Source organism: Oculina patagonica, chromosome 7 (assembly GCF_052425735.1).
Source record: "Oculina patagonica isolate OP01 chromosome 7, crgOcupat, whole genome shotgun sequence".
Taxonomy (NCBI): Eukaryota; Metazoa; Cnidaria; class Anthozoa; order Scleractinia; family Oculinidae; genus Oculina; species Oculina patagonica.
In genome coordinates this window covers 16,070,126-16,083,935 of record NC_135764.1, presented here as the reverse complement: position 1 = coordinate 16,083,935, position 13,810 = coordinate 16,070,126, and the positions used below count along the sequence as shown (strand labels likewise).

At 37.2% G+C, this 13,810-nt stretch overlaps 1 protein-coding gene across 9 annotated transcripts in view; it reads right to left on the bottom strand.

Moving 5' to 3' along the window:
* Positions 1–2,024: 2,024 nt before the first annotated feature.
* LOC144659504 (uncharacterized) overlaps positions 2,025–13,810 on the bottom strand; it is a 40,575-nt gene continuing 28,789 nt past the window's right edge. For 5 of the 9 annotated variants that reach the window (XM_078519956.1, XM_078519959.1, XM_078519958.1 and 2 more), the window contains exons 5-6: positions 2,312–2,381; positions 2,025–2,171 (exon numbers count right to left, since the gene is read on the bottom strand). In XM_078519956.1, the coding sequence (XP_078376082.1) occupies positions 2,026–2,171; positions 2,312–2,381 (216 nt within the window). In that variant the 3' untranslated portion in view covers position 2,025. Of the gene's footprint in view, positions 2,172–2,311; positions 2,382–5,327; positions 5,373–7,143; positions 7,198–8,588; positions 8,662–10,803; positions 10,863–12,760; positions 12,855–13,810 lie in introns of those variants that run through there. The other 4 variants (XM_078519963.1, XM_078519962.1, XM_078519964.1 and 1 more) reach the window with 3 other exon arrangements.

Here is a 13,810-nt window from a genome sequence, read left to right as displayed (position 1 = left end):
AGTAGGATCAAATTCCAATTCAAAGCGGGTTTCGAAGCAATACTGTGAATATTCTTGTGACCTTTTTCACACTTTTCGCTCTTTTGCGTTTTACGTTGTAGTCACTACACCTCAATGGTTGTATACCAGAAGGATTGTTCTAGAATATCATAAAAAAAAATTGAAACGCATAAAAAAGCGAACGACTTAACCTTCCACCTACCACCTTCCGACTCTTTATGCGTTTCAATTTCTTTGTGATATTAACAAAAAAAACTACTAAGGTTGAGTTACTTGTTTCATTTCAAGAGGTCTATAAACGTCGGAACAGCGATATGGACGTGAATGCCCTCGTGTTCTTGGACACCTTGATGACAGAATTGTCAAGTGACAACACGAGGTTGTCCTCTTTATAATGCAATGACAAATTTTTGGTATGGAGCTTGGAAAGATAGAAAAAAAACTCACCGGAAAGGATTTCTTTAACGTAGCTCGCCGGGACGTCCTGGAATGGCGCTCTGTAACGGCAAGGCGCTAGTAAATGCGGCCCATCATTTAGATAAAGACGCTGCCCAGCTTGTTTTTGCTGTTCTTGTGGGCGTAAAATGTGAACACCTCCCGGGTTAGAGTCACATACAGCTTGGTGTGATGGAGAAGGCAAAGAAGACGGTACTTGTGACTGCATAGCTTGGGCATCTACACGAGCGGCCCCTCTAGCAATATCCCTGGACGCGGATGCAACGGCGTCTTGAACCAGCCGCTTGATTTCGGAGATTTGCTCCTCCGTAAATTCCGCAGAGCTCGTGCGTTGTTGAACAGTTATGGTAGCTTCAATTAGCGATTTGTTCAGTGGAGTGAGCGATCTGTGCGATGCCAGCGTCCTTTAGTCTTTTTTTCATGACTGTGCGCCGGCCCTGTGCGGAAAGACCGTTGCTTTGGCAAAGTTCTTGTAACTGTGCAGTAGTTAAATGTCGAAAGATAGCGGCGCTCACTTGCATATTTGTTTGTATATGCGTTTCTATTGCCATTACATGTTCTAACAGCCCGTATAGATGGCATGATTCGAAGACAAGTGAAGAACTTCGCTTCTCAACCGACTAAGTTGCGAAACTTGGGAGAAAACGCCGGGATTTATCTGGACTTATCCGAGAAAAATTTTGCAGCAGGCTTAGTGAGAAGCTCTGCTGGCTCCCGATATGGGACAGCAGCAGTCGCGGAGCACTACAAGCAGTTCACCACATTCGACAACACAGTCTCTCCGCTTTAGGAGTGTTAATAGTTAATTACCTACTAGGCTCGAACAGATACCTCGCTTTTTAACGGTGTTCTACGGTTCTTATTTAATTTCTGGGTTACTTTTTAACGAAGAGCGTATAAAAATATTTCACTTTGTAAACGAGCTCTGCCCACAAACTGCCGCAAAACCGTTCTCAGATGGATTGACCAGGCCAAACAGTGCTTCAAAATACCAAGCCTTGGTATGTTTTTTTCCAATCGCCTCCTGGGGAAAAATTTTCACTATTCCACCTTCACACAAAGCTTAGAGTTTCACAAAAAGACATTATAAAATAACCTTTTCAGTTGACATTTACAGTAAAAGTTCAATGAGCGCCAGTTTATTGAAATGAGTGCTAATTCTAATATTTCCACTATTCCACATGAAAAACGAAACGAAACGTGGCAAGATTTGCAGATAGCAAAAATAACTTTTTTTCGGGGAGGGGGTTATATCTTAGCGGCGAGGGGTGAAGTTTGTCCAAGATACTCGAAATGAGGCGATTTATTTTCTCAACACTTTTGTTGAGGGGATAACCTTTATTTAGAGAACGGTAGCCAAGGTCCCATTTTTTTGGCCCGATCGAGCAAAGAAGAGGTAACCCCTAGGAAACAACCCTGAGAGAGAGGCGGATATTACGCATATTGGGTAGCTTTAGGCCTTCACAGAATTAGCAATTCAACCACTTCTAAGTGGTATAACTAAAAATCTTTTTGTTTTAATGAAACTCCCGATAGTTTTAGTTGCTAACCAAAAAGATTGTTGAGACTTTAAATTTTGCCACACTTTATTTTTTTTTGCACCATTATATTAAAGGAAAAATTGACATCAGTAAGGCAATAAATATGTTCTTGAGTAAAGGAAGCCATCTTCAAGTCATCTTGATCTTTAATCAGGATCTGCAGATCCAGATTTTCTGAAACAGAGGACAGAAACAAACTCACAATTTGGCAACTGGCTTTCCAAAAGATTTATTCGAATCCTTAATTCACAACTAAAGTAATAAGATAAAAACAAATTTAAATAATGCGATACAACTTTATAAAAACATGTTACCTTTATCAGACGACTCAACCAATGGTGCTAACTTAACATCCGACTGCGTTACATATTTTATTAACTGTCTCTAAAATAAGAACAAAATAATTGTTTAAAGTTATAAATTTAAAATTACTATTTACATGTAAAGAGTACTAGTTAATCATAACCAATGTACAAGCCAAATCCATTGTTTATTTGTCGATAACAAGTATTGATTTCCCTGAGATACAAAAATCGAAGGCTCTTTGGGCAACCTCATATTAATTCGATGAAGTGCCAACCTTCGCATTTTTGTTTTTCAAATGAGCGTCCAATAATGTAATAATCTCACTTCATTTGCCTTTGAATATTTAATTTTCAATGGGAGTTGCGTTATTGATGGCTCGTGCTCTCAGGCTTCGTAGCGCGAATTATATTTTTTCACCACCAAAATATTTAAGTGTAACCTTTAAACCTTTTTTTAAATTTGTTTTGTGAATATGTTTACTTTTCTGTCAGCACGTATAGCGTTATTATTGAGCAGCGGTCAAACTTGAGAGAGAGATGCGCCCGAGCACTTCGTGATTCTGCTCGACTCAAAAATATGAAAAACGGATGACGTGATACGAGATGACGTGAAACAAAAACTTGCTGCGTGGATCTCGTGTTTACTAAAATACGTCACATGGCAAGCGTAACTGCATGTAGCTTATAACTGCTATCGGTAATGTCACAATCTCACTTCATTTGCCTTTGAATGTTTTCTTGCATGAATGGGTCATTAATAGCTTGTGCTCTGAGGCTTCGTAGCGCGAAATATATTCTCTTTTACCACCAGAATAAAGTGTAACCTTTGATCTTCTTTCGCATTTAGGAAATTTGTTTTGTGAATAATCAACCTCGTTCTCGTTCTGGGAACGCGGCTGGAAAATAATTTGTTTCTTAGTGACATGTGCTAAATTGAGTTTCCAAGGACCATTCTGTCAGCACGTGAGTGAGTGAGCGAGTGAGTGAAGTCGAGATTCATTTTAATAGCTCATTACCGTCAGGTAAAATGAAATTTAGTAAATTCTTGATGGCCCCCAAAATCTGATTGTGTTAACGGGGTGGGTACGCAAGTACGAAAGTGACAGTTTTATCCAGACCAAAAGACACTGACCGCATACCGATGTGATCTTTTTGCTAAGTTCTACTGTATTCAGTATTGAATTACTTACGGTTCATATTAGGCCTTTATCGATCGTGCTAGCATAATTTGGAGAAACGAGCATAAGTTTTGCCTTTTAATAAAACTAGCACTGCTAGAATAGTCGGCATATTTTTTTTGTATTTTTGAATGGTGCATTACCAGAGTCATGACTAGCTTGGTCTATAAGATTGATTATTTTCAAATTTTGTCCATGGTTCAGTCCCTTTTCATTCGTCTGGGGAGGGAGAAGAAGGTTTCCACTGTCTATACTGCGTCATAAGTAAATACAAGAGCAGGGGGCATCTATCTGACGTATAAAAGTCCCATTACAAGAGCGCTTCAAAAGCATACTTTTAGAAAAAGCAGCATAATTTTCCAAAACGAGCAGAATTTTGAGCATAATTTTGAAATAGTAGTATAATATGTTAGCTTTACTAACAAAATCGATAAGCACCTAGTTTAGATAGTATTATACCTATTTTCCCGCTTCGATTCCCGATTATCGTTAATATAGGCAAAGAAAAAAATAAAAACAGCAAAAAGAAATAACAAAGTATACAAACTGCATTTTTTATTGCAACAACTGGCTTTTTTCATTCTTCTTTTTCATTTTACACGGTTATTTTTTGAACTTATTATTAGGGTAACAACGACCCCGAAAGGAGGAACTTTTCACGCGGGTTTCAGACCTCATTTTGGTTTGAAGCTGATTAGCCAAATTCCATTAAAGACCGACCCTCGCCCAAACGGCCTTGCGATCGTTTGTTATTGCTTTCAAACGGCTTTATTGTTCTTCTTGCGATCTGAGTGGTTACCAGAATATTCCTGCGAGCGAGAAAAATCGTCACGTTTATTCAAAACAAATCGAAGCAGCCAACTCACAGCGATTTACTTTGCGACGTTGCTTCAATCTACGGCCTTAATTTCGACTTTTATGTAGTTCGCCATATGCATGTGAAAGTTTCAATGACATAGAAAGCGTGAAGTCAGTTTGTTTGTTTGCATTTGTAAGCGCCAGCAAGCGACTAGGCGAAAGACTTCGACAATTACTTTGACATTCGATTTTTTGGCAAATTGCAATGCTGTTGTCATAATTATAAGGTTACACTGATTTTGGAGGTCCCTCAAAGTCATTAAGGGAGAAGTTAGTCTCAAGGGAAATAAACAGCGTATACCACTCGAGAGCAACTCATTGATTATCGATCGCAAAATAGCACTTGTCTGGTGACTGCTCATCCTCGGAGACAAGGGACAGGTATTTGGGGTTAGTGAAAATTGAAGCTGCGGGAAAAAATCGGCGAAGAAAAGTTGGAGCGAAAGCGAGGGGCCCCAGGGGAAAGAGGCTTACCATATCAGTTCCAAAAAGCTCTCTGAATTCTGCCTTTTGATTGGGCAGAAAAAAAATCCTTTCTATTTCCTTTGTATTGTATTACTTGTAATCGTATTACTCTGCCTAATCGGCGAATAGTAACTTTAGGGTCATTTTCGTGTGTTCTTACACGGCCGTTTTCGTATTGGCCACAACTTCATTTTAATTGCATCAGAGAGGCGAAAAAAAATGACTGAGTGTAAATAACTACAGGAAACCAACAATATAAACGTTACATTTTTAAAACACCTTTTAACAAATTCTATCAGCCACAAAAGGGCGTGTAGCATTTAGCCAATTTACTAGTCTGCAAGTACTTTTAATGTAATGTATTTTAATGGGGTGATGTTTTTAAACTTTATTTTCAGTTATTAAGAATTTTAAAAGTTAAGAAATTTTGTTTTTAATTGAACAGTTCCCCAACAGACAGGGCACAAGAAAACGAAGAAAAATCAGTAGAAAAACAATATAAAAACAGGAGAGCAAATACTTACTCTGTACATCCTTTAACATATGCCAATTCTCCATCCCATAGTCGGCTGCCAAATGAAACAAAGGATACTACTTAGTTTCTAAAACTTCTTCTGTGATTCAACGTTCGTATCATTTTATCTGTATTAGAAGCAAATCAGTTTCTTTCTTTAAAATCGTGCAACCTTTAAGTTGCGAAATTAAAATTTCACAATTTGGAAAGGCCACTATTTCGCCAAAATTAATAACATTAGCTCTTCTGCAAACTTTTTCTTAACCAAGTCACTTAAAGGAGCTATATTATGGAAAAGGTTTGAAAATTTAGTGTATTTTTAAGTTACTCATATGTTATCCGCTGAATCATGACAATCCTTTATCATTTTTGCTTTTTCTTTAGAGTTTTTTTTTAGGTTAAAAAACTTTTTTTACTGTGAGTTCGAAGTTGCCCGGGTTTGATTGTGAATTTGTTCGTCACAGAAGGTACTCAACAGCCCTTTTAAATTTACGCGCTTTCACGGTACCGATCGAAGGTTCCAAACGGGAAAAGCGAGAGAAACTCAAGTTAAAAAGATTTTTCAAAGAAACATTGATATAGGTACCACTAAATGGTCATTTTAAGGACTGCAGGTAACGGCTTTATTTATTCACCAGGGATTAAAATGCTGTTTTTGTTTTTTATCAGAAAATATATTACCTGAAGAAGTTAATTCGCTTTAAATTTCACTTGAAAACCCGATATCGCACCAATCGCAGGGCGATGAGTGCGATACGGTGGGTTTTCAAGTGAAATTATATAGATGTCAGTTAATCCTATATTGTCAGCGCAACTATGATCCTTAACTTCTGAGAACTGTCCAATTTAGGATTAGATTTGGATATATTCGATTAGGACTTTTAGTTAAAACGCACAAACTTTCCGATTTAAGAAAAATAGGACAGTTTAATTGTCTCAGCCAATCAAATCCAAGAGGAAACAATTTTTGATAGAGAATAGCCAATCAGCACAAAGCATAGCGTCCTCTCTGTTAACATGTCGCATCGCTAGTTGACAATTGCGGAGTTTAATCCGGCAGACTTGGCCTAGATTTGCCAAGTTTCTCCATTTGTCTTGATCTTTTCAGGAAAAGTAACGAAAATGAGGGATTTTCTATGCTGCCAGTAGAGGAGCTTGTTAACCTAAGAGGCAAAAACCAAAACACCAGCAAGAGTATAAACCTTGGCTGAACGTAAGTGCAGCGTAGCGAAGCGAGAAATTTGGAAGATAACTCTCACCACGAGCAAGATGCAGTTCTTCGAGGCATTGGAGATTACGCTTTGTCCAGTTTTGACCGTTTGAAAAATACAACTATCGCAATTCAAGTTATGCGATCATCCTGGGCTCGATAAACCAGGGTGCATTTTACTAGGGGTACCATCTCTCGGTTTCTACCGGCTTGATAGTTGGCTCGGGGCTTCGCCCCTCGCCAACTATCAGCCGGTAGAAACCTCGAGCTTGCCGTCTAATTGTGTTAGCATAACCCAATCGCGTTATGTATGTTTTTCGCTGTTTTACTGATGTGGTGAAAGGGAAAGTTCAACCACTGCTTTTGTAATTCATTTTTCTGACACAACGAAATCACTAAAATAATTTGACTTTAAAATGTAGCGGAGTACTGCTATTTCCTCCTATAGCATAAACTTTAGCGGGCATCATACTTCACGTATATGGAAGAAAGCACTTCACGCGCCTATCGCGATGACAGATTAGTCAGTCTGTTAGTCTGTCACCCATCAGTCATGATATGTTACACTTTAATCAAAAGGGGCAGACGAGTCATAGTGACTTATGATTTTACTCACTTCGTTTTGCACCACTGACGTCAAAATTACTTTGCTTCTTTTTAAACGCCTCATCTGAATTCAAGAGAAAAAGCAGATTTGAGTTAGCAACAAAGTAAAATGGAAGAAGCGAAGTTAATCATTTAAAGGCGTGTTGTTCCTTGTCATTTTTATGCTCTTGGTGTTACTTGTACAGACCATAATTAGAGGGTGTTGAGTTAGTTCAAGTAACCCAATACTAATACTTTAACTGACAAGCATACCGTATTTTCTCGAATAAACGCCGGACCCCGATTAAACGCCTGCCTCATATAAACGCCGGGTCAAAATTGCTAGTTTTTAAATAAACGCCGGGGGCGTTTGTTCGAGGTCCCGGCGTTTATTTGAGGTCAAGCTAACAAGTAAATATACTCTGTTTGTCACAAATCTCATACATACACAACATAAACTATTCAATCCGTAATAGTGCACCTTTGGGAAATAATCACCTTTGGATACCCAGGGACACTTTTTCGGGGCAGAACGAAGAGAAAAATCGTCCCGCCTTGACAAAATGCCCCTTGGTATCGAAGATCGGTAACAATAAATCAATCTGAAAATTTGGCAGAAAATTGCAGTCCGTTAATAAACGCCGGGCATCGATTAAACGCCGGCTTCAAATAAACGCCGGGTTCACAAAGCCAAGTTTGTAATAAACGCCGGGGGCGTTTATTTGAGAAAATACGGTACGCATGCTTTTGCAAAATCCTGTCAAGCATTCTTCAATCACTGCAGATATTGTTTCTACTTCTTGCGCGTAGTTATTAAAATAACACACCGCTTCCGAATGACTTTTTGGTATAACCACTTTAGGCTACGTTTACAAGGGACCGGTCCGGAACCGTTCCGAACCGAACCGGACCTGTTTACATGGAACCATTTGGAACCGATCCAGGTGTTTACACGGGACCGTTCTGGAACCGGTCCGGAACGGATCCAAAACTGGACCTGCTATCCGGACCGGTTCCAGAACGGTGCCGTGTAAACAGAAGGCCTATCCGGTCCGAAAATCGGACCGGATCCGTTCCGGACCGGTCCCGTGTAAACATAGCCTTAATGTTTCCTTAGAAGTATTTTCAACAACAACAACAACAACAACAACAACAACAACAACAACCTTTAATGTACTCTTGCATTTACATGAAAACATTGATATAAAGATGAAATTAAACAAAGTAAGAGTACTTGCTGCCTGGAATAACCACAAGGGCTAGTAGAGCCAGGCAGCCAGTTGACATTAGCATTATTTCCATCTTACACAACTGTAAGCTTTGCTAACTTCCTCTGAAAATACTGTACAGGCGTGTTGGCCATATGGAAGTTTCAGGTTATTTAACCAAGCATAACCAAAATAAGGCTAAAGATCAACTTTAAAATCAAAAATCAATCTAAGATCAAAAAGATGGGACATATTACAATGCCAATACCTTTTGCTGCAAATGCAGTAGTCAAGAAAAGGTTGAGAAACAGAAGAGCAATCAAAAACTTCATCTTTACTGGCTGAAATAAATTAAAAAAGAACACAATTACTGTTATTTTTTTATTATTTTTCATCAGCAGAAACTCGGTACACGTGGTCCCGGTTGTTCAAAGTATAGATAACATAAAGACCGTAGATAACAAAACCTGACTTCATTGAATTCGATGAGATGTAACCTTGCTATCGGTTGGCGATGACTTTATGGGTTACAGTAAAAACCCGCGTATAAGAACCTAACATTTAAGAACCTGTTAGGCTAAAATTTCATTTTTAAGCACCCTTCACATAAGAACCATTTTAGGCTAAAATTCTAAAACAGGTTCTTATCTTCAAAAAAGGAAAAATAATCTTCTCAAAAATATAGAATTAAAAAATCTTCTCAAAAATATATTTATATTTATATTTAAATATGTTTATATTACATTAGCATCGTAAATGCCACATGCAAATCCAAACTTTATGCCAGATAAAACCGATTTTGTATATAGATGTTTTATTCTCTTATCTTTGAGTTCAGCCCGTTTAAAGAACGAAAACAAACAACATTCATGTATGTTGAAGGCGGGAAGGTGCAACCGATAGACTGACTAAACTCTTGAAAACAACAATGAGCGTAACCGCTGTTTGTAGGCTTGGATAGACCAATTAAATGTTGGTAAAAATTAGAAGGTTCTTATGGAAAATCCGAGAAAAAAGCAGATATACAAACGCATTAGTTTTTGTTTTCTCTAAAGCTCGCAGAGAAAACAAAACATGACCTTATTGAATAAGCCGACCTGCAGTCTTGTTATTGGTGGCACTGACTTTATCCGATATACGATCGGTCACATCATCTAATGGGATCTAAATCGATTGTGACTGCAAGGTTTCTGAGTAATTTGGAAAAGCGCAAAGCCCGGCTTTATAAAATTGGACGCAGGATTACCGACCTTTGCATGAAACCCAAAATGAACACCATGATTTATAAACTAGGCTCTCGCTAAACTACTAGATGTTTTTAACTTCAAAGCTTGAGTACTGACAAGTGATTGAGAAAAAAAAAATGAACGCGATTTTCCATTCAAGGATCAAATTCCAGCCCAAATCACGTTGCGAAAAACACGCAGAGACTTAACTCAGTGTTGTTTCTCTTGTACTGTCTTACTTTACAAATACCAAGTTACAAAAGAGATTTTATTGTTATAAATTTACTGAATAAGCTTTATCCTGGAAAATCATTTAAATCTGACCAAGAGTAAAAATATTGATATTAGGAGGTTTATTTTTTCTTGTTATAAATAATAGATACAGGGAGGGTCTCTGATGCTACTTGTGACAAATTAACGGACAAATCAGTAAACAAAATGAGTGTTGTAGAACTCCAAAATGTCCAGTTGAAAGTGTTACTAACAGTGATTTTATTCACATGTTTCAATTGCCTGGTTTAGGATCGGTCCCGTAAAAAAATGGGCGGCGATCCGCAGAAAAAAATTCGATTCGCCATTTAAGGATCAAATTGCATTTAAATCACTTTGTATCAAACCAGCAGAGACCTCTCTTGTTTGTGAATTTAAAAATACCAACTGAAGCTATAACTGGGATTAATTTGTTACAGGTCTATCGAATATGCTTTAGCCTAAAAAGCATCTTAAATCTAACCAAAAGGGAAAACAATAATGTCAGGAATTGCCGGTGTTCTTCCTTGTTATAAATAATTAATCAGCAACAGTGTCTCTAATGCTACTTAGAGGAAACTGAGAGACAAATCAATAGAAGAGACGGGTTTAGTTGAAAACAAATGTTTTTGGCTACTGTTCTTAAAAATATAAATTGTTATTCAAAGTGATTGAATTTAAATATTTCAATTCTTCGGTTTATGGTCGGTTCTTAAAAAAAACGTAAAACAGGGCAAAGATCTACAGAAAGCAATTATATATTTTAGAAAGTTCGAGATAACAAAACCATTAACGAAGTTCAAAAAATCAAACCACGTTATGTGCAATTACTTCAAAACTTTTGGTTTGATGGCGACAGAACACCCTTTTAAAACGAGTAAATGCCAGTATTTAAATGAACAAATTTAGCTCCGATCTCATTAACACAACAAAATGAACAATAAATTTAAAAACAGAGGCAACAAGCTTGTAGTACAACGAATCAGGGCGAAACGTTTATCAACTTACCAAGATGCGGACACAGCAAAATAATCCTGTTGAAAATTACTGGCTGAGTGCGTTAAACTTAGTCTGAAGATTAAGAGACTTTAAACACAATGTTCTTTTCTTTAACAATGGCAGATAACAAATCTGTGAATACGATGATATGTCACCTTGCTATTGGTTGGCAATGACTTCATGGGTTATACGATCGCTGGCATTAAGTTACTGCATTTCTAACGGGATGAGTTAAAAGTGAAATACGATTGGTCATTCCAAGATCAAATTTCAACCCAAAGCAGGTTCGAAGCACTGTCGCAAGTCAGGTTTTCCTTCCAGTTTTCCATTTTTCAACCTCTATGTTTTAACTGCCGAGTTCCGGAAAAGGATTACTGAAGAATTTGTTGCACTGGTTTATTGAACGTGACGTGGAAAAACAAACTTGGATAAAGAAATTATATTTTGGGAAAAATTAGAAGGTTATTTTGGAAAATTTCAGAAAAAAGCAGATAAACAAACGCATTATTTTTTTTCTCTTAAACTCGCAGAGAAAACAAAACTTGACCTGATTGAATAAGCTGACCTGCCGTCTTGTTAATGGTGGCAATGACTTCATGTGATATATGATCGGTCACATCATCTAACTGGGAACTAAATAGATTTTGACTACAAGGTTTCTAAATAATTTGGAAAAGCGCAATGCCCGGCTTTATAAAATTCGACGCAGGATCACCGACCTTTGCATTAAACCAAAAGTGAACACAATGTTAAATGAAACAGACTCTAGAAAACTAATAGATGGTTAAAACTTTAAATCTTGAGTACTAAGAAGTGACCGGTCGAGAAGGAAAATGAACGCGATTTTCCATTCAAGGATCAAGTTCCAGCCCAAATAACGTTGGTAAAAACCCGCAGAGACGTAACATGCACAGTGTTGTTTCTCTTGCACTCCTTTACTTAACAAATGCCAAGTTACAAAAGAGATATGTTGGTTACAAATTAACCGAGAAGACTTCAGGCTGAAAAATTATTCAAATCTGGCCCAGCGTGAAAATAGTGATTTTAGGAGTTTTGTTTTTTCTTGTTATAAATAATTAATTGGCGAGAGGGTCTCTGATCCTTCTTGTGTGAAACTGACGAACAAATCAGTAGACCTAGTGATTGTAGTTAAAAACCAAAATGTCCAGTTTAAAATGTGACTTAAAGTAGTTGTATTGGAATGTTTTAGTTGCCTGATTTAGGGTTGGTCCCATAAGAAAATGGGTGGCGATCCGCAGAAAATAGTTCGATTCGCCATTCAAGGATTAAATTGCAATTCAAATCACGTTGTAAAAAAAACCCGCAGAGAGCTCACTTGTTTTTCCTCTTGACAATGTACTCTGTTACTTAACAAATACCAAGTAATAACTGGGATTTTTTTGTTAGAGATTTATAGATAAAGCTTTAGCCTAAAAGCATCTTAAATCGAACCAAAAGGAAAAACAGTGATGTCAGGAGTTGTATTCTTCATTGTTATAAATAATAAATCGACAACAGCGTCTCTAATGCTACTTGTATGAAACTGAGAGTCAAATCAATAGAAGAGACGGGTTTAGTTGAAAACCAATGTTTTTGGCTACTGTTCTTTAATATATAAATTGTTATTCAAAGTGATTGACTTTAAATATTTCAATTCTTTGGTTTAAGGTCGGTTCTTAAAAAGAAACGTAAAACAGGGCAAAGATCTACAGAAAACGATTATATATTTCACAAAGTTCGAGATAACAAAACCGTTAACGAAGTTAAAAAAATCAAACCACGTTATGTGCAATTACGTCAAAACTTTTAGTTTGATGGCGGCAGAACACCCTTTTAAAACGAGGAAAAGTCAGTATTTAAATGAACAAATTTATCTTCAATCCCATTAACACAACAAAATGAACAATACATTTAAAGACAGAGACAACAAGCTTGTTATGCAACGAATCAAAGCACAAAAACTTACCAAGATGCGGACAGAGCAAAATAATCCTGTTGAAAATTAGCCTGAGTGCGTTAAACGTAGTCGAACGATTAAGAGACTTTAAACACAATGTTCTTTTCTCTAAAGGCCGCAGATAACAAAACTGTGAATACGATGATATGTAATCTTGCTATTGGTTGGCAATGACTTCATGGGTTATACGATCTCTGGCATCAAGTTACTGCATTTCTAACGGGATGAGCTAAAAGTGAAATACGATTGGTCATTCCGAGATCAAATTTCAACCCAAAGCAGGTTCGAAGCACTGTCGCAAGTCAGGTTTTCCTTCCAGTTTTCCATTTTTCTACCTCTATATATCTTTTAACTGCCGAGATCCGGAAAAGGATTACTGAAGAACGCATTGGTGACAATTTTACACTAAACTGTAAACAATTTGTTGAACTGGTTTATTGCTAACAGAACGTGACGTGGAAAAACAAACTTGGATAAAGAAATTATATTTTGGGAAAAATTAGAAGGTTATTTTGGCAAATTTCAGAAAAAAAGCAGATAAACAAACTCATTATTTTTTTTTCTCTTAAGCTCGCAGAGAAAACAAAACTTGACCTGATTGAATAATCTGACCTGCTGTCTTGTTAATGGTGGCAATGACTTCATGTGATATATGATCAGTCACATCATCTAACTAGACACTAAATAGATTCTGACTACAAGGTTTTTAAATACTTTGGAAAAGCGCAATGCCCAGCTTTATAAAATTCGACGCAGGATCACCGACCTTTGCATTAAACCAAAAGTGAACACAATGTTAAATGAAACAGACTCTAGAAAACTAATAGATGATTAATACTTTAAATCTTGAGTGCTAGGAGGTGACCGGTCGAGAAGGAAAATGAACTCGATTTTCCATTCAAGGATCAAGTTCCAGCCCAAATAACGTTGGGAAAAACCCGCAAAGACTTAACATGCACAGTGTTGTTTCTCTTGCACTCTTTTACTTTACAAATGCCAAGTTACAAAAGAGATATGTTGGTTACAAATTTACCGAGAAGACTTCAGGCTGAAAAATTA